Source organism: Epinephelus lanceolatus, chromosome 20 (genome assembly GCF_041903045.1).
Source record: "Epinephelus lanceolatus isolate andai-2023 chromosome 20, ASM4190304v1, whole genome shotgun sequence".
NCBI classification, from domain to species: Eukaryota; Metazoa; Chordata; class Actinopteri; order Perciformes; family Serranidae; genus Epinephelus; species Epinephelus lanceolatus.
The window spans coordinates 28143866-28169393 of record NC_135753.1 but is presented as its reverse complement, the minus strand read 5'-3'; the positions used below and the strand labels follow the sequence as shown (position 1 = coordinate 28169393).

Genomic DNA, 25528 nt, shown 5'->3' with positions numbered 1-25528 from the left:
GTTTTCCATCAATGAATAATTAGTTGATTACCACCAGCTGCGCAGAACCAAATACTACGTAAAACAGTGACAGTGACTGGGTAATTCTATATATACATATATATGTACAAGTGATCATATTAGGAACTTTTTTTCACAAGTTATTACATACATTATATTGCATGTCATTATTTTTTTCTTCTGTAACTTCTGACTCTGTCCACTAGGTGTCGCTGCTGTTCTAAGTGAAGTAAACCAAAGGGCCCTGTGACAAACTACAAAAACACACACTGATTAAAGGCACCTGCTATGTGTCATTTGTGTGTGTGTGTGTGTGTGTGTGTGTGTGTTTATTTAAAGTTAAATCATATGCTTATATCAAAAGGAGTTAGCCTCAGTCACGTAAGGATTATCTTGTCAAATATATATTAAAATGATTCAAGTGTAAAATGTAATGAAGCTTCCCTCTGTTAAAGCAGCCCATGTAAAGCACAATATGGACTTATTACAAGAAGACACATGACATAAACAGTCAACAAAGTCAAATAAAGAAAAATCTCCACTGGTATTTTCAGGAGGTGCAAGAGAGCACAACTTTATCTCAATATTGATCACTGAGGCCGAAGTGTGCCTGCTATTGCAACCAGTGTTCCTGGGATCTGCTGTCGTACATCTGCTGTTGCATGAGCTATTTCATCAGGAGCTGTGTGGACAGAGCCGGGGGATCACGCAGTCAGGTTAAAGCCTAAAACAAATACGTGATCCTGAGTGGACAGAGAGGACGTCAGAGCCTCCCATTGTAAACACAGTCTGGGTCATCTATACTGTTGCGTGCCATCAATATGCCAAAACAGATCCAAAGAGCAAAGGGTGCACCTTATTACAGTGCCAGATCCATTAGTTATTGATTCTTTGATTTGATTGAGTGAGTGATTAAAAATCACAGCAGTGTGTTGTTCAGCTCAGGAAGGCTGTTGAGTAATACTGCGGACAAAGGTTGTGTTGCTACAAAAAAAACTTGGTGCAGAGCTTTAGGATTTGAGGCCATGTCAGTAAATTATTTCTTTGTACAATGTTCACACAGGACTTCATTATCCCCTTCCATAGTTACACACTGACCATACTAACTCAATGCACTGTGACTGTACATATAGTTTCATGTCTGAATGCTCACCTTGCACTGAAATGTTCTGCACAAAGTGATTAAAGTGATGAGAATTTTTGAACAGTCATTTTTTTGTTTATTTGGGGCTGTTGTGTGTGATATTTTGAAATAGAATGGCATTAAGCCCAAGATTCTTATTTTGCTTTTTCCCCTTTGTGTCAGGATACTCCTTGCTAAATTTCATACTTGTATGATTATTTATGCCATTGTAATGCCCTAATATTTGCATTTACATTATTTTGCCAGAAACGTCCCAAAAAGGGGTTTGGGCCCCCTGAGACCAAACGGCCCCAAGTTGGGAGTTTTTGTTATCCACTTATAATAGCCCAAGGTATAGGCTAACAGGAAACAATATTGCAAAAAACATCAGGAGGGCCTGACCTGGCTCCCAGCCTATATATTTTATATGCATATATATATATATATATACAGTACAGGCCAAAAGTTTGGACACACCTTCTCATTCAATGCGTTTTCTTTATTTTCATGACTATTTACATTGTAGATTCTCACTGAAGGCATCAAAACTATGAATGAACACATGTGGAGTTATGTACTTAACAAAAAAAGGTGAAATAACTGAAAACATGTTTTATATTCTAGTTTCTTCAAAATAGCCACCCTTTGCTCTGATTACTGCTTTGCACACTCTTGGCATTCTCTCCATGAGCTTCAAGAGGTAGTCACCTGAAATGGTTTCCACTTCACAGGTGTGCCTTATCAGGGTTAATTAGTGGAATTTCTTGCTTTATCAATGGGGTTGGGACCATCAGTTGTGTTGTGCAGAAGTCAGGTTAATACACAGCCGACAGCCCTATTGGACAACTGTTAAAATCCATATTATGGCAAGAACCAATCAGCTAACTAAAGAAAAACCAGTGGCCATCATTACTTTAAGAAATGAAGGTCAGTCAGTCCGGAAAATTGCAAAAACTTTAAATGTGTCCCCAAGTGGAGTCGCAAAAACCATCAAGCGCTACAACGAAACTGGCACACATGAGGACCGACCCAGGAAAGGAAGACCAAGAGTCACCTCTGCTTCTGAGGATAAGTTCATCCGAGTCACCAGCCTCAGAAATCGCAAGTTAACAGCAGCTCAGATCAGAGACCAGATGAATGCCACACAGAGTTCTAGCAGCAGACCCATCTCTAGAACAACTGTTAAGAGGAGACTGCGCGAATCAGGCCTTCATGGTCAAATAGCTGCTAGGAAACCACTGCTAAGGAGAGGCAACAAGCAGAAGAGATTTGTTTGGGCCAAGAAACACAAGGAATGGACATTAGACCAGTGGAAATCTGTGCTTTGGTCTGATGAGTCCAAATTTGAGATCTTTGGTTCCAACCGCCGGGTCTTTGTGAGACGCAGAAAAGGTGAACGGATGGATTCCACATGCCTGGTTCCTACTGTGAAGCATGGAGGAGGAGGTGTGATGGTGTGGGGGTGTTTTGCTGGTGACAGTGTTGGGGATTTATTCAAAATTGAAGGCACACTGAACCAGCATGGCTACCACAGCATCCTGCAGCGACATGCCATCCCATCCGGTTTGCGTTTAGTTGGACAATCATTTATTTTTCAACAGGACAATGACCCCAAACACACCTCCAGGCTGTGTAAGGGCTATTTGACCAAGAAGGAGAGTGATGGAGTGCTGCGGCAGATGACCTGGCCTCCACAGTCACTGGACCTGAACCCAATCGAGATGGTTTGGGGTGAGCTGGACCGCAGAGTGAAGGCAAAGGGGCCAACAAGTGCTAAACACCTCTGGGAACTCCTTCAAGACTGTTGGAAAACCATTTCAGGTGACTACCTCTTGAAGCTCATGGAGAGAATGCCAAGAGTGTGCAAAGCAGTAATCAGAGCAAAGGGTGGCTATTTTGAAGAAACTAGAATATAAAACATGTTTTCAGTTATTTCACCTTTTTTTGTTAAGTACATAACTCCACGTGTTCATTCATAGTTTTGATGCCTTCAGTGAGAATCTACAATGTAAATAGTCATGAAAATAAAGAAAACGCATTGAATGAGAAGGTGTGTCCAAACTTTTGGCCTGTACTGTATATGAAATTGCTCTAGACAAAAGCAGCTGCTAAATGAACGTGATATGATGTAAAGTTTCTCGGCTGCTACTTTATCTTTGTGAAACACAAGAAGAAAACTTCATTAATATAACTCACTAAGACCTAAATGGTGACAATGAGTCCACAGTCTAGCTTGTAAGAAATAAACAGCTCGAGTTTCTCATCACGCTGATTAATAATTTCTAATAAAGCGAATATTGAAAAGAGCTGATGGGAAAATGTTAACACTTTAAAAATATAAATACTGTACCACATTGGATAAAGAATCAAAAATTCAAGAACACATGCAGTCAACATTTGATTTCATAGTAGTCTTAAGACTACTTAGGCCATGGTAGAATATGTCATTTCATTGTGTTTCTAATTTTACCACAGTATTTGGTTCACTTAATGTGTTTAAAATCTTTTAAATGTCTTGCAAACCAGTCCTCTTGCAGAAAAAGGAGAAATCAAAATCATTGCCTATTCACTGGGGCTGAAGCTTTAGTTACCCAGTTGCTTGATTAATCAGTAAATCACTGACAGGAAAAATAACGACTCTGAATTCTTACTATTGATAGTAACTATCAATAGTAAAAGCTCTTTAATAAGAATTATCTCTGTTACTTTACCATCAGATTTGTACTGTGAGATTAAACCCTTTCTTTGCGTGTGTCATTTAGATTGTGTTAGACTGTAATAGGATGAGACTTAATGCAGCAATAGATGTGTGATTGGCAATTGTGACTTTTAACAGTAAAATAAGATTCTAAAAGCCACAAGTCACACCTGTGGTGTGAAGCTGTGATGTCACAACTACCATAAAACTTCAATCAAAAGCCTGGCCCCAGTTAAACACCCAGTCTCTTTTGCTAACCTGGCGTAGCTACACATTTTGACAAATAAAGGCCTGTCTCAATTAGACGCCTGGTCTGGGTGCCAAGCAGTTCATTTTTATAGAAGTTCTTTGGATGTATAAAACTGGGTCATTGGCTACCCACTTAAGCTAACTTTAGTTAGCTGTTTAGATCATGCACACAAATATAAATGTTTGAACTTAATGGAGATGCTACACATTATTACAGTATATAAAAATAGAAAGTGCTGCTACAGTGCTGTAACAGTCATTTCCCGCTGGCGACAAAGGTGCAGAGATGCCGACAGCTCAGATGTGAAAGACCTGCAAACACTGTCTAATCAGAACAGATTGGACTGTTTTGGGAGGGAGGCTCAAAGAGACAGGCACTAAAACAAAGTGTTTCAGACAGACGGTGAAAACAGGTATATTCAGGCAGACAGTATGAGAAAGATAATGTGTTGTTTGAACATTAAACCATGTGAATGTGTTCCAGCAGAAACCCAAAATACTAGCATGAACCTGAAAATAAGTATAACATGGGACCTTTAAAGCATGTTGCAGCTTTTAGTTTTTGCCAGTTGCTGCATCTCTGAATGTTCCCTTTCATAATCATGGACTGCAGCCGTGGCTGTAAAGCATGCATGCATTAATTCACTGTGAATATGTGTGTGTGTGTGTGTGTGTGTGTGTGTTCTCCATGTGCTCTGGAATTCTCTTTGGTTGGCTGCTGACTCTGCAGGCCCTATCAGAGAACATGAGACAGGAGAGCTGAAGTTTAACCAGACATGTTGTATCTCTGTTTATCTCTTATCTACAGTATATTCTTCTGTGCAGCCCCCAACCCTTTACTTCCCCTTTTGCTCGCAGCTCATACTGTATATGTGTGTGTGTGTGTGTGTGTGTGTGTGTGTGTGAGACTCCCCTCCTCCAGGTCCCAGAGAGAGAAACATTAACAGGAAACTCACGATTTAAGACAGACGCCCTATGCTGTTAGTATACAGACTAATCCCCCTGCTGTCTCATGTCTGACAGTCAGTACTGATTCACTCATACAGCAGGCTTATCAACAGTAGGGTTGCAGTGATATACTGGTTTAAGGTATACCATGATATAAAAGTTGATGTTATCATACTGTGGACATTTGCTCATCTATGACATTGAAAAAAAAATGCAACTGGACGGCTAATCTCCCCTTTATATTAGCTATTTTCAAAGGGGAGACTTTTTACACATACTGTCATTAACAAAATATTTTCAAGTTTCAATTATAGTAAAAAAAAAAAAGAAAATCTCATACTGTTGTAACCCTAATCAACAGTGGTGTAATGGAGGGTATACACAGGTATACAGGGTATACCCACCTTTTTTTGGCTGTTTATCAGCCAAAAAGCCATTGGAATATTTAGGAGAGTATACCCTCTTCCTTCTCAGTGAAACTACCCTTGTATGTAGTACAGGGCTTGACAACTTTTACTAATAAAAGAGCCATTATTGGCCAAAAAAAGATACAACAAAATCTGCCTGGAGCTGCGAATAGGTCGAAATGAGCATTCATTAATATGATTTACTACAAGGTGGCTACTCTGCAGTGGGCTACATATAGTACTTTAACTTTGCAGTGTTGGTAGTAAAAGCAAATGAATCTGTCCACACACTATTAAATCCTCTATTTTCCTCCAAGAATTTTCCTTTTTTGGATTTGGAATCCATGGCTAGCCAACTAGAGAGACTCCAGGCTAGCCCCTGCTACTGATGTTCAGCAAAATTAAGAGGAAAAGGCACCAGGTCGCAGATGTATGAAGCACATTTTAGTTGATGAAAAATACAACATTTTTACAATTGATCTTTTGCTATGCCCCGCCCCTTTGTGATGGTCCGTCAAGCTGTCAGACTAAGCATGGAGCCTTCACTCTAACTAACTGCATTCCCTGAAGAAATATTATCATATTTTCGGAAAAATGAAAGAGGGGTCTACAGTCTGTGTTTGAAGGATATATCCAGGATGTCAAACTGACTCAGCAGCAACAACAGGTTAAAAAGACAAAGATAGTTAGAAGCTAAAGCTGAACTATAGGCTACAGATCACAGTGTAAAAGTGAACCACCACATCACTGCTGATCGCCACACAAGACAATGAATATAAAGGGAAACTTTGCTGATATTGAACCAGCTGTGTGGCATCGCAGTATGTGCAGATAAACCGTGTGTTAAAAAATAACCATTATTCATTTCCAGATATTTTAATATCAAAGCCACCGGGAGCAAAGAACCGCATGTGGCTCCAGAGCTGCAGATTGCTGACCCCTGACCTAGTAGTAAACCTATCACTGCTTATCAATGTTGTAAAAGTGACAATTACAACAATATTCTCCTACAGCACCTTAACAGCCTCCAACAGCAGCACAAGAGAACTGCTTGAAATCTGAGCTTCAGCTTTCAAACATTATGTAACATGATGTCCAGAATTGCAAAGTCCCAGGATGAACCAGAGGGGAAGATTTTCAGCTCTGCAGGATTTACAGCTAAGAGCATATTTTCCATCTTATGTCTTGTTAATTTTAGGTTGATTCTTTACAGTGCCTTTTGCTATTTGTATTTACTACAGCTACAACAATTAGTCGATTAATCTGTTAACAGAAAATGTACTATTTCACACTTCTCACATGTGAAGATCTGCTGTTTTTCAATGATGGGAAACTGAATCTTAAAAGTTCTTTTTTTCAGATGGTCAAGCAAAATGTCAACTTTTTAAAAAAATTACAGGGAAATAATAATACACAAAGCATAGATCACAACCTGTTATGACAATATGGTCTCACAAAGAAAAACGAAACAAACAAAAACAAACCAAAAAAGTTAGACTTACACAGACCAACGTGGGTAAAATAAATGACAAATAAAAGTTAGTAGGATCAAATCAGTAATTCAAATGATTAAATTGACAGCACTAGTAACATAATTAAATTAACATACATTAAAATAATAATCCACTGGAGCATTTTTTCTCCCATTTCACGTTAAGCTGTGCTAAATGTTAACTTGGGCTCTGAGATATTGTGAGGGGCATTTTTCCACTAACCAATATATCAGTTAATCAGCAAATTAATAGACACTAGAATTAATAGAAAATCAAAATATACACTGAAAACAAATTACCGGTACAACTTTAAACAAACTTGGTTTGTTTGGACAATCATTTGTTGCACAGTTAAAAAAACAAACAAACGGACAACTGCCCTTATGTGCAAATATTAGTAGGCTATTAGTTTAAGTGAAAGTAAAGGTTTGTTCAGTAAAATGAGCTGTAAACAAATGTTCGTACGTATCGTATTCTGTCACTTGAAAAACCTCTAATTCAGTTTTTTGGGAAGTTTCCTTTTTGTACTGTAGATACATGTATAGAAAGACAAAGACAAAAGTGAGTGAATTCATAACATCACATAAAAGGTTAATACAGGGAGCTCTTTTCATTCAGATTGAAATTAAGGAGGCACTACACTTATTTTAGTGTATTGTTTGTGAGGAGCACTGCTCAGCCTGTGTAAACAGTTGTATAAAATGATGTGTGACTCTGAAGGGAATTTTATAAAGTTTGGAAAACTAAAGGTGCAATAAGCTCAGAGACCTAAATTTTAATAGTCTTGTGAAGGTGTGCTCACACTAAAGGCAAAGCATATTTTCACCTCATGTTACTCATGCTGCTGGAGTGTTTTTTTGGAGTGTTTTCCAACTGGCACATATTTGCCATTAACAGCTGTGCTAACTAACTGGGGAGGGCAGCTAACAGCTAACTTGATGATAGATTGGTAGATTGGCCTACATCAGGGGTGTCAAACTCATTTTAGTTCATAGGGCTTATTCAGCCGTATTTGATCTCAAGTGGGCTGGACGAGTAAAACCACTGTAGAATAACCTATAAATAACAACAACCTTTACATTTTTTTCATTTTCGTCTAGTGTAAACAAGTACAAGTACATTTTTAAAAACATTTATCCATTCAGATAACAGATGATGATCAGCCTGAGATATCTCAAGAAAAAAAGTGCAATGTCAGCAATATGTCTCAGTTTTTTTGTCTTTACATTTTTCCATACATTTCCACTCTTTTGCAGTAATGTTGGCATCACCACACCAAACTAAAGTGGAAGCTATTGAGGAAGCAGGTTAAGTTATCCGTGCCTTACAAACCATTTACATACCTATATTAATATAGGCCTAGTCTGCCGGGGGACCTCCTATGATACACTGAGCCCCTTCTCTCCTTCTCTTCTTCTCTCTCTCTCGCTCTTAGATTCTGAAAAGTGTTTTTTTCTTCATTTGCTAACATTCATGTCCTATTACTGCATGTCACTAACTCGGCTTCTTCTCTGAAGCCTTTTTGCTCCACTGTCTCGCAGGTTCCCTTGAATCGCGGCTACACCTGGATCATGTGTTGTGGTTACACTGCTGCCGTGATCCTGCCTGATGCCTCCTACTACTGCTATTATGATTAATCATACTTCTACAATTATTATACACGTATGATTATTATTGTCACAGATGTATGATCATATATCAATATATACTTATAACAATACTATTATTATCATTATTATATTATCACTAAAATCAGTGTTTTGTAGTTGTTGTCATCACTGTTTGCCGTGCATCTCTCTCTGTCTCTGTCTGTCTCTCTTTCTGTATCATTTTGTCATACGGATTACTGTAGATTTATTATGATGATCTCTTGTGTACACACAGCATCTATTGCACTTCAGTTGCTCTTCCTGAGGTTTCCACCATTTTTTTCCAGGTAAAATGTTAAACGGCACGGGATTTTGTGGTAACCACACATTATTATTGCAATATTCAGAATTAGAGTTACAAAGTGCTTTACATGTCAATAATTAAAACAGCCATTAAAACAACAACAGAACTAAGAGAACTCAAGAGAACTGATAAAAACACTTTACCGGTAAAAACAGAGGAAATCAAAGACAATTTAAATGAACTTAAAACTCAGGTAAAATAAGGAAAGGCTTTCCGATAAAAGAATGTTTTTAGAAGGGATTTAAAAGAGATCACTGATTTGGCCGACCTGATTTCCTCAGGCAGACTGTTCGAGAGCTTCGGGGCCATGACAGCAAACGCTCTGTCCCCTTTAGTTTTCAGCCGAACCTCTGGAACAGACAAAAGACCTCTGCCCAATGACCTCAAAGATCAATCAGTGAAGTCTTAAAATCTATTCCAAATAACACGCCTTGAGATTTTGGCTTGCGCTGGTGTGGCTTAGGCACAAAAAGATTGAAAACCACTGATCTAGTGATTGGACCCTTTGGCGGCCGGTTCTGGCCCCCGGACCACATGTTTGACACCCCTGCTCTACATACAAAAAGTGTCCGAGTTTTGATGACACTGCTGTGATTCTGTAACTAAAAACCTCTTTGACACTTTATGTTTTTAGGAGGGAATTTAATGTGAGATCTATTTCATAGACTATATCTATTTCCGTGCGGTTGCTCGTATTTCCGGGTTGTGTTTTCACATGGTTGTAAAGGCGGTGCAAAGATACTGGCGGTGTTCATGTTGCAGGAACTGTGGGAGCTTGCGTCAGCCAGGAGGGACAACCACCCGCCGGTCGGTCCGTGGTTCCGAGGAGACAGGACATAACAATATGGACCCAAGCTGCGAAGAATAAAACTACTTTATATTTATATTTTAAACCAGAAGCGCCTTCTCCTCTCCAGAGCCGAGCCGGAGAGCAGGTTTAAAACTTCACTTTGCAGATCAGTGAAGTGTGTGAGGCGTTTGTGGACTCTCAGGGAAATTATCTGTACGCTGTAGTCGTGCAGCAGGACAGCAGCCAGATTACTGGTTACATCAAGGTGTATCCGTGTGAATGTCCACACAGAGCAAAGTGCAAGGTCTCCTCAGAGCTCAGATATGAGCTGCGACCAGCTCTAACCACTGCTCCTGTCTTTACCTCTGCAGCTAACTTAATGTGCCTTTTTACGCTTCTACTTTTTATAAGCTAGTTTTATTTTTGCACCGAAGATGTCGTGCCTGTTGCTGGGTGTCATACGAAGGTGAGTCATTGGGACTTTTTTTGTGATTTTTAAATCGTGTTTTACCTTCGTGAACAATACATTTCATTGTACTCGAGAAAGTTTAAAGAGAATATATGAGAATATGTGTCTGAATACACAACATGGCTACATGGTTGTGCCATTCATTCAAAATCTGCTATTCAAATGTATGTTATGTTATTTAGCCTAGTAAATGCAATTATGTAGCCTGTTTTTTTATATAACATATAGGTCCTACATACATAAAGTATTTAAGTATTGTGGACAACCAATTAATGTCGTCTGTTTTTTATTTCATACACATACATACAATATTTCCGTTTTCTGGATACAGGGTGTCTGCAGGTCCCTTAAAAGTCTTAAAATAAATTCAGTGTTACAACATTAAAAACCATTATAGTCTTAAATTTGAATTTGCAAGGTCTTAACTGCTACTAACATTTAATCTAATTTCATTTATACATCTTTTGATTTATTTTTGAAGCTTTTTTATGTAAAAGTCCACATTTTTAATGTTGCAAATCTTAAACAAAACCATATAACACAGTCATTATACTTCATACTTGCACATACCTGTTTGCAAAATGTAGATTGACTCAACTCACTCTAATAACCATATTCCTACATTACACTTACCTCTGCACATACCACATATATACTACTTACCTGCAATGCTGCGATACTTAAATAAGTAAAACATGATTTGTCCAAAAATTGGTCCTAAATTTGGTTTAAAGGTGTTTTGAAAGGGTCTTAAGAAGCATTAAATTTAACTGTCTGATACCTGCAGACACCCTGGGACAACCAATTAATGGAACCTGGTTTTTATTACACATACATCAAATGTATAACTATTGTGGACAATAGTAATACTAATGTGAACCCCTTTGGAATGATATTCACAACTTTTCTGAAGCACATTTTTTCAGGCACAGTTTGCACAAAATTGCCTCCATCTTGACCATTTGGATTCACTGTATTCTCATATTGTTGATGCTACCTATGTCTTTCACATAGAAATTTGCCATATGGGTTAAAAACCTGTAATCGCCAATTGTTAATACATCGTTGAATAGGAATGCATGATTGATATATATGTTTCCAATGAGAAAAGACCTGTGGCACTATACAGTCTTGTTAAATCTTCAGTTACTGTGCTGACAGCTGCCATAAACTTGTCCAACTTGATCTCAGAGACAAGCCTCAGATCAGATGACATTGAGCAAAGACTTGAGGGTGTCTCTGTAGATTAAACAACATTCCACATTTCGTATGATTTTTTTTTTTAAAAAAAGGCTGTCTTTCTGCATGCTTTCACCTCACTACTTTCCCCCTTCCAGGCTTTGTGATGACACCTCATCACACAGGGACTCTGGAGTCAATGTGAGCACTCCATGGCATTGTGTGTTTGTTCTTATTTTGTCATTAGGGATGCATGTGAGTGAGTAAGCGACTTACACCATGGTCGGGCATGTGTGTTAGTGACAGGGAGGCTCGTGCGGCTGTGCATTTTGTTTGTATTTCTGCTTGAGAGTGAGTTAATGGCTGGAGTCTTCACTCCTCTATTTGCCTGAATGTCCTGGTGCGTGTTCTGTGTGTTTTTCCCTGAGCACTCGCTGTACCATGTGGGAGGAGAATGCATGCAGCACGTGGGCATGTTCTAAGTGATACTCCGGCTTGTTATTGCTTCATGTGTAGACTCTGCCCTAAAGAGGCTATTGACCAGGATCAGCATGAAGGGGGGAGTGTAGGCGTGTCTGGCTGTGGTGTGTGTGGATTGGCTTGCTGACTTAGAGGTGTGTTATCTGTTTCTTGACACCCCCTCCCCCCATCTGGATGACGTCCCTAATTTTAAAATTTGCACCCTTAAAAACATGGAGGCATCAGGAATGGGGGATGGGGTGAGGAATGGGGATGCACAGACAAAAGCAGGAGAGGCTGAATGACTGCGTAGGGAAATTGGGAGCAAAGGTCATCCCAGTCTGAAAGTGCGTCTTTTCCGTTGTGAAGAAGAAGAACCAGAGCTGCTAATCCCTTCCAGCTGCTTTTACCTTTATCTTCTGTCTCAAGTCAGCCAATACCTTTGCTTCAGCAAGCAAAGTCACCAAATACTTTCTTTTAATTAATTTCAAATTTAGCCTAACTCATCTACTTTCCTAATCCTAATCACATTGGAGATAATGTTCAGCAACACCCAAATGGTTACAGGAATTAGTGGCATAACAGAGTGGATTATTGGAAGCATACATAATTGATTTACTGCATGAGGAGAGGAGAGTAAAGTTCTACAAGGACATTGGTTCATCTAATATCTTCAAATAGGACTGACAAAGTGACATTTGTATTTTCTGTGGCTAAAGTCAGTAGGGTGCTATCATACAATGGCCCTATTGTTGTTTTAGCTCTCTCTCATTCATTCATCTGTCCTTTGTCAAAAAGTCAAAAGATCCTCTGAAAGCTGACAGTTTCTGCCACACATCAGCCATATTTCTTTGAAGAAGAAGAGACATTAGAGTGTTAAAGTGTGTTTGATGATGATGATGTGGGGATACAGCAGTCCTCAAGGCTGATATTTGTGGTTTGGAGTAGAATGTCTCGACATGTATTTGGTGGATTGCCATTTGAAACAAAGACAATCCTCTCTACTTTCTGATCATTTTGTACTTCTACCTTTGCAACAAAGAGCTGTGCTTAACTTTCTTATCTCTGACTGATGTGCAGTCCTTCTTACTTCACTCAGAAAATGAATATTTGTAAACCATTTAGCCAGACCTTGTACCTTGTATTCATGTAGAAAAGTTTTTCTTGCATGCATTCACAAAAAATGGCCAACATATTGTTTGATTGGGGAAGAGTAGCAAAACTATATCAAAACATCTGTTTACAAACTCTCACACAACTCAAGCAGTAAAATCCAAGATTCATTTATCCAGTCGAATGCTCATTGCTTCCCTAACACATGCATTTTTGCTATAAATAAAAAAAAAGCAGCAGTATTATTGGAGTCTGGCTTTGAAGAGAGTGCAAATAAGATTCACTTTAAATATTACGGTTTTAGTGAAAATGCATTTGTGAAGTACTTAGGATACAACTGGATAAATGAGACTTGGATTATACTGATTGAGTTGTGTGAGAGAGTGTAAGCAGAAGTTTTGATATAGTTCTGCTGTTGTTTAACGTGGTCCCAAATCAATCCATAAATCAATATGATCACTGTATTCCATGAAAGCATGCAAGAACAACAACGTCCCTTCATCAGTTCGACTTAATAAAGCATTAGTAACTTTTTTTAAATCCAAAAAAACACATTTGAGAGTTGGCTACTTTGGTGGCATACACCTCAACAACCTCAATCATAAAAGTAGATTAGCCTGTAAGTAGCCTGAGAGGCTAAACCTGGGGCTGCTTATTCAACTTATTGCTTCGAGTAACTGATGGTAACTGAGGGCAGCTCAGATGAACATTTTTATCTATTTAAATCTTCTCTCATCTGGTGGGTGAACAGGAAGAGGACATAGTCAAGAGACACTGCAGGCTAAGATTGAGGAGGATATGTCTCCCTTATTCCTGATGGAAATTAGGCTACATCTATTACAACCACCACCTAAGCAACGGCCATCCCCACGTTGAGCACCTTTTTTTAATAACAGATGTCTTAATTAAATAAACTGTTTTCGCATTGATCTCAGCCTGTAGACCTTCTTGCTGCTTTCTAGCCCAGTTATATTGGTGTGCGGGTATCTCCTCTGCCTTTCTTGTTTGTCTATTATACCGATGTACCCAAGATAAACCCCAAGTAGGTGCAGTTTCACAGCAGCCCTAAGCCTGAACAGGAAAAGGACACAGTCCAGAGACACTGCAGGCTAAAAGTGAATGTGGGATATATCTCCCTGATCCCTGATGGAAACTACACTTTTAACAACTACCATCTCTGCAACAGCCATCCCAAAAATAGTAGATTATTAGATTAGATTAGAGGATTCAAGATAGACAGTTGTAACAGCTACCAATCTGTCACTCGCTGTAAGGTCAGCCTGCATTTTAGCACAAACTGGAACCTGTTCATGATTAATTGCCCTCACATCAATGGTTAAACAACTGGTGAGGTACAAATCGCCTGCTCAGAGGGAATTTGAACCCTGAGGCTGGCATTACACTGCTCTCAGCTCTTTGCCCTGTCAAGCTGCATGTTATCGTCTCTCTTGCTGTGAGCATGTCTACGCTCCTGCTACTCGTGGCCTTTGTACACTCCAACCAGATTTACTTGTGTGTCTGCATGCAGTGTGTCTGCATGCACGTAGAATGACGCACTGAGTGCAGCCAATGGGGTGATGGGACTACCCTGTTGTCTTTGAAACAACAAAGGAGAGTATTATTTGTATTTCTAGTCAATGTGGGTCAATTCATGGTTGAAACCAGTTTTAGAGCACTTGGGCTAAAATGTCTATTTGTTTATTAGTTCCTCTGGGCTTCTCATTTGAGGATACAGGGCTAATTTAATTTTTTCACATTTCTAAAGAGGTCATCTGGGGTCATTCACACTGTTCACAGTCAGAAAACAAAGTACACATCGTCTATTTTATTGTCTGACCATTCTATTGAAAAACAATAGGCCGGCCACCCGCATGCCTCTCTTTATGCAGAGAAGTGTGTGTGAGGCTCTCAGGTTGCACTAATATCTGCAGCAAAGGCATCTTGCTCTCACTGCTGTCACATGAAAAGCACACAACTCCAATTTGGGGCCTTTTTTAAACTTCTGTTAAAAGTGTTTGTGCTCTTCCAACTCCATCAGTATCAGCTGGAATAAATATTGAATTTAAAAATGAAACAGCAGTGAATTAGACCAGAGCAATCTCAAAGATAATGCAGACAAAAAAAGTCACATCTGGAGTGAAACTTACTGAGAAAGACCTAACCTGTCTGAACCTTTAAACCAGGTGTGTTCACTTGAGGCAATAAGGATGCTCTCTCTGCATTATATCCTGGTCAGAGTCAGGTCATTCAGTTAATCTGCATGTGTATCTCTTGGCTTTGGTAATGTCAACATCCTGTAGATGACTGAATATGATTTGACAGAATGTGTTTGTTTTCTTACTCATAATAGATTGTTGAAGTCTGTCTCCGTAAATTCAACAATGCATTGTAGATAGATCAACAGTCTTTCAAGGTCACAGGTAAATGGGTCGATATCTGGTTTTGCCAGTCTGGTCCAGTGTACGAGCTTAAACTGGTTTGATTTTATGCAAACTGGCTGTGCTGGCATCTGTCATCATGACTTGTAATGGTAAATTAAAAAGCACTCTACATCAGCAGCCTGTGCTGACAGCATCACAGTGCTAACCTGTATTGTATTAGTAATAAACAATATGACAACGTGATTAACATAATATTCTCTTTGTTTATCAACAGACTAGTAAGTCACTAGTGTCTGACAGGTCGTGCACAATTTACTGCTGAGCCAAACCAATAGCTTAAAGGAGTTCAACTGGTGGTGGAGGTGGGAGGGGGGATGGTACACACGGTGTACATTGTTTTGTTTACTAGAAAGTTCATGTGTTGTTTGAGGTGACAAGACATGGCAGAGTTAGTCTCTCAAGAAAACTAAAAATGCATTATATAGCAACATTTTTGGATTGAAAACTGGACGGTGGACGGTAAACCAGATTGTGGTGCTGCTTCACTCTCTGCTTCACCTTGGGGGCTGACAAAACAGCTTAGAGATGCGTTACAACAACCAAGTGGACTGGAGTCACTACACTCTCATTCATGGGCTTGCTCAGTCTCATCAGGCCCCCAGGAAGTGTGGCAGACTTTGAAGCCAATTTTAGTAGTGGCCAAACAGTGGAATTACAACTTAAGGGTCCGTCACGTGTTGCCAGTGGACCCTTTCTCCCATAGACTTACATTGTGAAAGAGACATTTGTAAATCAGTGGCTACATTTTTTTGAGCATCACAGCCCCCGCAAAATGACTTGTTTCACTATTGGGATTTGGCAATAACATTTTAAAAATCTAGAAGAGCCGCACAATTAAATTATTTGATTCTCATTCAAGTTAGCGGAGGGCTAAACCGGATGTCAGCCGCTCGGCTCATGAAAGTTTGTAGTGCGCTTGCTCTATGGGCCCAACGATGCAGAAGATCTGGGTATTTTAAACCTGGGAAGTCAATTTTTTTTTGGCTTCATGCACCACTGAGCAATGACATCTTGTGGTAAATTTCAGTATATTAGTCCAGTCCAGTGTTTGGCTCAATATCAAACCAGTTTGAAAATTTTTCCACCAGCCCAACCGTAGTCAGAGGCCACTGCAGCATTACCTATATGACAGATCACAGGACTGTCAGGCTGTTGACATCAGTATCCCACACGTAACAAGTCCATCAAATGCTTCTGCTCATGTTCTCATCATTTGAAAAAAAAATGGCATGTTATATTTAATAGAAGCCAAGTAACATTTGATCAGTGCAGGAATTTCCCCTAGTCATAAGTGAAAAGTCAAAGAATTAATGTATTGCTTAAATTCCTGCTCTCTTTTAGACATGGTGGTGTTGGGGCGAGTGTCGGGGTTCGGTGCCTGGCCTCCATCCCCTCACTGCCCCCGGCAGTAGCTGAGTTTGTGAAGGGAGCGGTTGATGAATGTAAGCCCTCTGGTGTGCATGTGGTGACGGGGACACCGGAGGAAACGGCCAACATCCTGGCAGGTCTGGAGAAGGAGGGGATGGTCAAGAGGCTTCCTAAATATCAGAACTGGTAAGGACTTTAAATTTGTATACTCGCATACATACACAAATGCATACATTCAGTGGCGTGCTTTTATTAAACCACCAAGTGCTTGTATCTAATTCTCTTCTAAATTTCCTCAGTTTTTCTGCATCATGCTCTGATTTCTACTCTGTTTTTCAGTTGGCTGGCACGTACAGACCCAAAGGACGTAGCTCGGGTGGAAAGCAAGACTGTGATTGTGACCAAGAACCAGAGGGACACCATTCCCATCCCTGCTGACGGAGTGAAGAGTCAGCTGGGCAGCTGGATGAGCGAGTCTGACTGGACGAAAGCCAGACAGGATCGTTTCCCCGGCTGCATGGCAGGTATGTGTTGGATGGAACAAGACTTTTGACCCTCGTTGACAGGAGGTGTGTTTTCAACAGCTCTCTGAAACTTTTTTAGTTTTAAATGGTAGGGCTAGGGTTGGGCTTCTGTAAAAAAATTCTGATTTGTTTGGTATTAAAGAGGAAGTACAGCCATTGTCAAAATTCATACACATTATTTCTGTGGTCTAAAAATATTAGTAAACATGAACAACTCTCTCCCAAATCCCAAAGTCAAAGTGCTAAAACTTAAATTTGTGATGTCAAGTATAGAGTCTGGAGCTGCTCCATAGACAATGAAAGGTGAAAGGTATTAAAGATGAAACTGAGAGCATCCAGGGGCATGTTCTGAGTATATGGGTGCATTTTCTGTTTCAGATCTGAGAACACAATAGAATAAGGCTCATTTACAAAAAAAGAAAACATTTTGTGGGTCCACAACATCACAAAATCCTATTCATTATCTATGGAACAGCTCCAGACTTTATTCCCTGTGACAAAGTAAGTTTGAGACTTACCTCTCTTGTTTCATGCTGAGAGAGAGTAGCTCATGTTCACAAATATTTATTGAACTTTCCAAGGCCATCGAAATATGTAATGGAATTCTGAATTTAGGTGGTACTCCCCTTTAAGCCAAACCCTCGACTGGACCTATAATGAACTCAGCAGCTTCTCCTAAGTCAAACGTAATGACACTCAGCTCTGTTACTACCTCAGCTGCCAACTTAACGGTGGACCAACTATGCCCTTCCATGCCGTGTTTTTACATTTTAGACAGAGCAGCAAGGCAGAATAATTGTGCAACATTACTGCCTTGAATATGCTGTTTGTAAGAGTCTCACCAGAGAGAACGAGAGACGTCTAGTCTCGTCTCATCTCGTCACCCAAAAAAACACACGCATTCTAGTAAACAAACACAACATGCACTATCTTACATCTAGATCGGCAAAACCCGAAAATGGCCCAACCCTACTGAATTGTATTATTGTAACTGTACTGTGTAAATCCTTGATTTCTAACAAATGCTGCATTGCTTACTTCCATGTGCCAGTAGTGTTTTACTTCACTACGTTATATTTTTATGCTGTTTTTGTATCTTACCTCCAGCAACTGTAGGTTAAACAGTATGAAATGTTTTAACAGGAACATTTGTCAAGTTGCCCTCGTCTTTGTGTACATTACATTCAAATTGCGGAAACTGTGGTAAATATATTGCTCCGTAATGCTACTAGTGGTCAAAAAATCCACAGGGCACATTTTAAGAGAAGGACATGGTATCTCCAGTCCAATTTACCACCTTTTCAACATTTTGCCAATATTGAAACAACGTTGTCTGTAGTGGAAAAATAAACTGCATTACTATGTTGTTCATGCTTCTGTGTGTCCTCTCTGTAGGTCGGACCATGTATGTGATTCCCTTCAGTATGGGTCCTGTTGGCTCGACTCTGACTAAATATGGTGTCCAGGTATTGACTCCTCAGCACTTTATACTATGGAAAAAAGCATGCAATAAAGCAATTAGCCTGCTGTGTTGTACTGATCAATGGTTTGCTTTGTTGCTGTAAAATGATGTGATTTATTGTAGTAATTCATCACGCAGTGTATTGCTGTAGTGCTTTATGGTTATTACTCCCGGAATCATAGTAGATCAGGATCATAAACAGTTTGTTCTGCTTGAAGGTGACAGACTCACCATACGTTGTGGCCAGTATGGGGATCATGACGCGCATGGGCACTCCTGTCCTGAAGAAACTGGCAGACGGAACGGAGTTTGTCCGCTGTCAGCACTCTTTGGGACGACCTTTACCACTCAAAGGTACAATTAAAGGAGCCTGAAACAATTAGTTTTAGTGCTTTGTGTTGATTAAAACTTGAAAGATTTCACAGCGTCCTCCTCTCTGTATTCTCTCCAGCCCCTCTGGTCAATGCATGGCCCTGTAATCCAGACAAGGTGCTGATATCTCACCTGCCAGACACCAGGCAGATCTTGTCCTTTGGCAGTGGCTATGGAGGAAACTCTCTCCTGGGGAAGAAGTGCTTCGCCCTTCGCATCGCCTCCCGCATCGCCAAGGATGAAGGCTGGCTGGCTGAACACATGTTGGTGAGTGTGCCTCTGAAAGTCTGAGCTACATGCTTCACACACAGTTCTCCATAGTAACTTTTATATGCCTGTGGATATTCTCATTCATCCAGGTCATAGTTATCTCAAGGCAATTGAATCGAACGCAACTTCTAAGACAAAACCAAGTCCAGTTGCGTTCGATTCAATTGCCTTGAGATAACTTTTATATGCTCTAATTTCTGTGAGGAATTATTTCATGGTGGCAAATGCAGTTTTATCAGTTATCAAAAAGTATCTCCGGGCTTGTATTAAAGCCATAGTTCAGATCTTTTGAAGCAGGGTTGTATGAGGTACCTATCCATAGCCAGTTTATTACATACAGTAGATGTCAGTGAGCATGCCTACAGTCTGGAGTCCGACATGGAAACTAAGCGATGTACTGCTGTAGACGGGGTTAGCAACAAAACGTATCTTAGCCAAATTAAAAAAGGCCCACCTAAAAATACCAATATCAGTTTAAATGTTCATTATATTGATAATATTTCCAGCGCTTTACTTTGCCGTCAGACAGCATTTTCAGACGGGGAAATGAAGCCGTTGTATCACTCTCTTCAATGCCAGACTCCATAGAGAAAAACAGTGATTTAAAACCGCTAAACCCAGCTGCTGGTCTACTGCAGCCTCAAACAGTTAGTTTGATTGTGATATTGTGTGACTTTGGCGTTTAAAAGGGTTAGTTCAGTTTCACCAAAGTCACACAGTAACACAAACTAAATAACAGATTGTTAAGTGAGTTCAAAATTACTGTTTTTGTCAACGGAGTCTGATGGCTTTGACAAGAGCATAGATGGGGAAGAGAAGCTGTTAATGGCTTTCCGGTTGGAAAGGAGCTATCTGACAGAAATGTGAAGCGCTCAAAATTCTCTCATTACAACATACAGGAACTATTAGAGATCTTTTTTAGGTGACTAAAATACTTCTTGTCGCTGCCCCCCTTCCACAGCAGTACATTGCTCAACTTCTGCTCTGCCTTGATGCTTTGTCAGTTTTAATTGATGACTTTTCATGAAAGGCTGATTAAAAATTCATCACTGTCTCCCCTCCTCAGATTCTGGGTATTACCAACCCTCAGGGAGTGAAGCGTTATGTCGCAGCAGCCTTTCCCAGCGCCTGTGGTAAAACTAACTTGGCCATGATGAAACCAAGTCTCCCGGGCTGGAAGGTTGAGTGTGTGGGTGATGACATTGCATGGATGAAGTTTGACAGCCAAGGTGAGGGCGGAGGATGACTCACATGAACATAATCTCCTTGTTACTCCATAGGTGGTGGATTAAATCCTCATGTTACTTACACATTTGTCTCTGCAGGGAAACTGAGAGCCATCAACCCAGAGAACGGTTTCTTTGGTGTGGCTCCCGGCACCTCAGACAAGACCAACCCCTACGCCATGGCCACCATCGCCAAAAACACTGTGTTCACCAATGTAGGCGAGACCAGCGACGGAGGAGTGTGGTGGGAGGGCCTCGACCCCCCTGCAGCTGGGATCACACTCACAGACTGGCACGGCAAAAGCTGGAAGCACGGTAACATCAGCCACGACTGCCTGGTTTTTATAAAGACATTAATCTAAAGTGCTGCTGTAGTTCAGCAGCTCTAGAGAAGATGAATTGTCTTTAGCACTTAGTTTCTAATGAACATGGATGAATATTCAGCAGTTTTACTGATATAATTTCAGCTTGAATCATGTGTTTTGTTTCTTTGCCAACAAAGACATCAGAAGATTATTGATCGGCTCTAGACCAAGAGAACTCACTGCAGTATCACACAGAGCAGACATGGCTCAGATAAAACCCATTTATGGTGACACATCTTACTGTATATTGGTATCACTGTCATCACAGATTTTCTGCTTTCTGGATAAATCAAACTCTCATATGAAGAGTAAACTGAACAGCTGTAGTGTATACAGTGCCATCTAGTGGTATGTGTTTGAAAATGACTGTGACAATAAATGACATGAACAACATTCAAGGTAGAATAAACTGTTGTTTCCTCTTTATAAAAAAGGAAGCTCGACTCAGTGCGCCCACCCCAATTCCCGCTTCTGTGCCCCGGCGGCTCAGTGTCCCATCATCGACCCCATGTGGGAGAGTGAGGAGGGTGTTCCGATTGACGCCATCATCTTCGGTGGCAGGAGGCCAGAGGGTTGGTGCTGCTTTCATCTAACATGGAGAGATTCTTTCTCCAGCATAGCATTTTCATAGATGTATTTTTTACATTTTTAATTAAACTTGTCAGAAATTTCAGATAATGAGGTGAATGTATGTAAAAGTAATCTCTGTGAGCAAAAACCTCAGGCTTTAGACTGTACCGAATACTTTTCAACATTTTTTTTCTACAAGTTGATGTCAGCTTGTGACAGATTTCTTTATATAGTCATCTGCTCTAGGCACGCTACTTAAAGTGTTAGCATAAGGGAGCCTACAATGCTACAATAAGCCAAAGCATTTAAAGAATGTAATCTTAGTTGAAACCCAAAATACAAGTATGAACCTGATATTGACCATAATAGGTCCCCTTTAAGCATTTAGCTGTTAGTTCTCTGTGATGTGACTGTCAAAGTTAATCTGTCAAAGTTAGTCTTAAATTAATCTGCAAGTCTATCTCACATTGCAACCAGAAAAGGAAGTGTAGAAACGTGATGTAAAATGACACAGTGATTGTGTTGTCTTCTTCTTAAAGATGTTTGAGTCATTCCAGCCGCAATTTGTGTTACATATCAACACAAGAAGTTCAGTAACATTTACAGCACACATGTAGCTCTGCATTAAACATGATGAAATGTTGGTGTTGTCAGGAGTCCCTCTGGTCTACGAGTCTTTCAACTGGCAACACGGGGTCTTTGTTGGAGCCGCCATGAGGTCTGAGGCCACAGCAGCTGCTGAGCATAAAGGTACACACCCACACAACTGATTTTCCTGTGCTCTAAATTCCTGTAACTACATCTGTTGTCCTATTGACGAGGTGGTGTAAGATAAAGGGATGATAAGATAGTAACTCTAACTATCACTTAAGTTAATTCTTTATAAGAATTACAAAACATTTCATGTCTCTCTGCAGGCAAGGTCATTATGCACGATCCCTTTGCCATGCGACCATTCTTCGGTTATAACTTTGGTGACTACCTCGCTCACTGGCTGAGCATGGAGAGACGAAAGACCCCCACTCAGCTGCCCAAGATCTTCCACGTCAACTGGTTCAGAAAGGACCCCGCGACCGGTGCCTTCCTCTGGCCTGGCTTTGGTGAAAACGCCCGTGCACTGGAGTGGATCTTCAAGCGCTGCAGCCGGGAGAGGGAGGACGAGGCAGCCAAGAAGAGTATTATCGGCTGGCTGCCAGAAGATGGCGCCATCAACACTAAAGGTCTGGGCAAGGTGGATATGGGTGCCTTGTTCGATGTGCCCAAGTCTTTCTGGCAGAAGGAGACGAAGGAGTTGAGAGCCTACTTCACCCAGCAAGTTGGAGCTGATCTGCCAGCACAGGTGGAGGCTGAGCTGAAGGCACTAGAGGACAGAGTGCACAATTAAAAAAACCCTACTGACAGGAAGTTCATCCAGAAACGGAGACAGTCACAGGATTCAGATCATCAGGGTGCGATCAGAGTCACTGGCTGGGTTTACATACACAGAGAACTTAGTTCTGAAAACAAAGTTTTAGTTTTATCCACATACATATAAAAACTGAGACTGGAGAGCCTGGTTGAGATGTTTGGCTGACAGGTCACTGCAGCTTGGAAACATCCCTCCTCCTCTTTGGTTTTCACAAAAGAGAATATGTACTGAAATTCAGTATGAGAGAGTTCTGGTACTTGCTGCTCAGTCAAAGTAGAGCTGCAACGATCAGTCGATTAGATATTGATTGTATTAAATGAATCACCAACTAGTAGTAATTAATGTAAGTGTAACTTAGGTTATTTTCTGTAGCTACAAATTACAGATGCTCCCTAAACACCTCATATGCAGACTGTCAGCAGACAATACAATTTACTAACACCTCAGATAATACTGGTAACAATAGACATTATGTCCAGCATCTCTACATTCAGCCTTTAACAACGCCACATAAGGCTACTGTCAAAAAGCACTCATTATTAGTGGAATATTAAGGTCCATGTACACACACCTAAAGACAGTAAACTGAATATCTCTGGGTTGTGGACAAAACAAGACATTTGAGGACATCATCATGGGCTTTGGGAAACACTGATCAACAGTGTTTTTTTGTTTGTTTGTTTTTTACATATTTTAGACCAAATAACTAATGAAAATAATGTTTAGTTGCAGCTCAGAGTCAAAGATGGTTTATGGCAGCCACATTTTGAGATGTTTTTGCTGGCAGAACATGTTAAATGTTAAGAATCCAGAAAAGGCAGACTTGTTCAACCACTGATTGATAAAAAAGCTATGCCTCAAAAAGACTAATAGCCAGGCTGGTAGCTAACTTTCTCTGTGTATGAAAACACAGCCAGTGACTCTTCCCTTTCTCTTTTATGAAGAGAAATCTTTTAAGAATTAAATGTCAAAGATAAAAAAGTTAATAATCTACAATGCAATACCTTTGGACACGACTTCACACTTATGCTGCAACACTGAAGGACTGGTGCCGGGTTGGTGGTAGGAGGGAGGTTGACTCTCAACATGAAGGTTAGATTTCTGTGATTTTTGTCAAACCTGTCATGTGGAGAAGCTCATGTCACTACCTCCATTCACTCACAAATCCTGGCACGGTACTAAAAGAACAACGCACATGACCTAATGGTGCCTTTAGAGACATTTAACAATACAGTGTCTAGGCTGCTGATGTTTACAAGCTGAAGCCCAAAGATTGTTTTTGGCAACATTCTGACAAAAAGTAGAAACAGTTTTAATATTTTTTACTAATAAAAAGGTTTTAAATGAATTTAAGCACCAGATCTTTCAATACAATATTGACTGGATCTCATGAAATGCCCTTTATTTTGAATTGAGCTTGATACTCAAATACATATCAGAAGTCAATTAACTACTCAAAGCATTGTAGCACAGTTCCAGTGGGAATTACTATGCATCATTCATCTTGCCACTTTTGTAATGTTTGTGATTCAACTGTCTGATTTCAGGTGATGTTTACACACAATATGTGAAATGTTGGACCAATAAATGCAACTGAGATTATTAGGTATTTTTAAGAATTGTATGTCAAGGTTTTTATTACAGTGCAATGAATAAATGACTTAAAATGCAGAAAAAATGCTTTATGTTCATTTTTGAAAGTTGTTCAAATACAAATAAAAATATAGACACAACACAGTAGATAAGTAAATGAGGTTAAACTTGCTTTGTAAAAAAAAAAGATCTGTAATATCTAAGATTATAAATTACACAAACATTTCCAGATCAAACACAATCTTGTCCTACACTGGTAATGTGTGCACAGAACTGCCCTTGTATTAAGGTCACTATGATTCTTTCTCGTGTTGTTATTTATAATACTTCCCTATTAAGAGGTGTAGGGCTTCTGTTGGCACTGATCTGATATGCAGATTACTAATCACACAGCAACAGCCGGATGAGGTCATTTCACAAGTATGAAGTGTGATATTAAAATGGCTGACAAAACCATCTGAGCTGCAGGGCATGGAAGTTTTGAGTTGCCCTTAACTGTGTGAAATGAAGATGCTTTTTCTGTCCAGGCTCTAGTGTCTTTTCTATATTATACATCTTGTATAGGTTAAAAAAGGATAACTATAAATCCACCCCAGATGTAATCACAAGACAATACTCATTTTCTCTTCACTTGAGTGTAGAGATCCTCTGGTTTCGTTTTCTGTCTCAGACACTTTGACCTGTGCATACAGTGGATCCTGCTGCTGTCCACTGTCCTGCTTTGAGGCCGAGGGCAGTCCAGGTCTCCGCTTGGAGAAGTCGATCTCTCCATAATGGATGTCTTCTTCTTCTTTTGCTTTTCTTGCTGGCTCTGCAACAACAAACTCTTCACCTGTTTGACTCTGTAAAATAATAAATCAAACAGGAGGTGCTGTGAGGTGAACCTTCAGCTGGATTCTTATTGAATAATGACAGACATCTCAGATTCATTGACTGGACTTTTGGACAAAGTCAGGATGTATACTAAAGCACAGACACTGTCAGGTTGACTACACAGCCAATGTGAGCAGAACACACTGCAGTGCTGTACAGGAAGTTCAGTATGTTC

General features: G+C 40.1%; 2 protein-coding genes across 2 annotated transcripts in view; one reads left to right on the top strand and one right to left on the bottom strand.

Moving 5' to 3' along the window:
- The first annotated feature begins 9636 nt into the window (after nucleotides 1-9636).
- On the top strand, nucleotides 9637-24565 carry pck2 (phosphoenolpyruvate carboxykinase 2 (mitochondrial)). The gene is made up of 11 exons (XM_033638828.2): nucleotides 9637-10127; nucleotides 16664-16876; nucleotides 17030-17214; nucleotides 18610-18680; nucleotides 18895-19030; nucleotides 19128-19315; nucleotides 20385-20547; nucleotides 20644-20859; nucleotides 21344-21481; nucleotides 22134-22229; nucleotides 22397-24565. Exons 1-11 carry the CDS (start codon nucleotides 10096-10098, stop codon nucleotides 22861-22863), a joined length of 1905 nt encoding a protein of 634 aa, XP_033494719.1. The 5' UTR covers nucleotides 9637-10095; the 3' UTR covers nucleotides 22864-24565.
- Nucleotides 23949-25528, bottom strand: part of LOC117265074 (uncharacterized) — a 43114-nt gene continuing 41534 nt past the window's right edge. Inside the window, 1 exon segment of the mRNA XM_078162606.1 lies at nucleotides 23949-25322. Within this exon segment, the coding sequence (XP_078018732.1) occupies nucleotides 25083-25322 (240 nt within the window). The 3' untranslated portion in view covers nucleotides 23949-25082.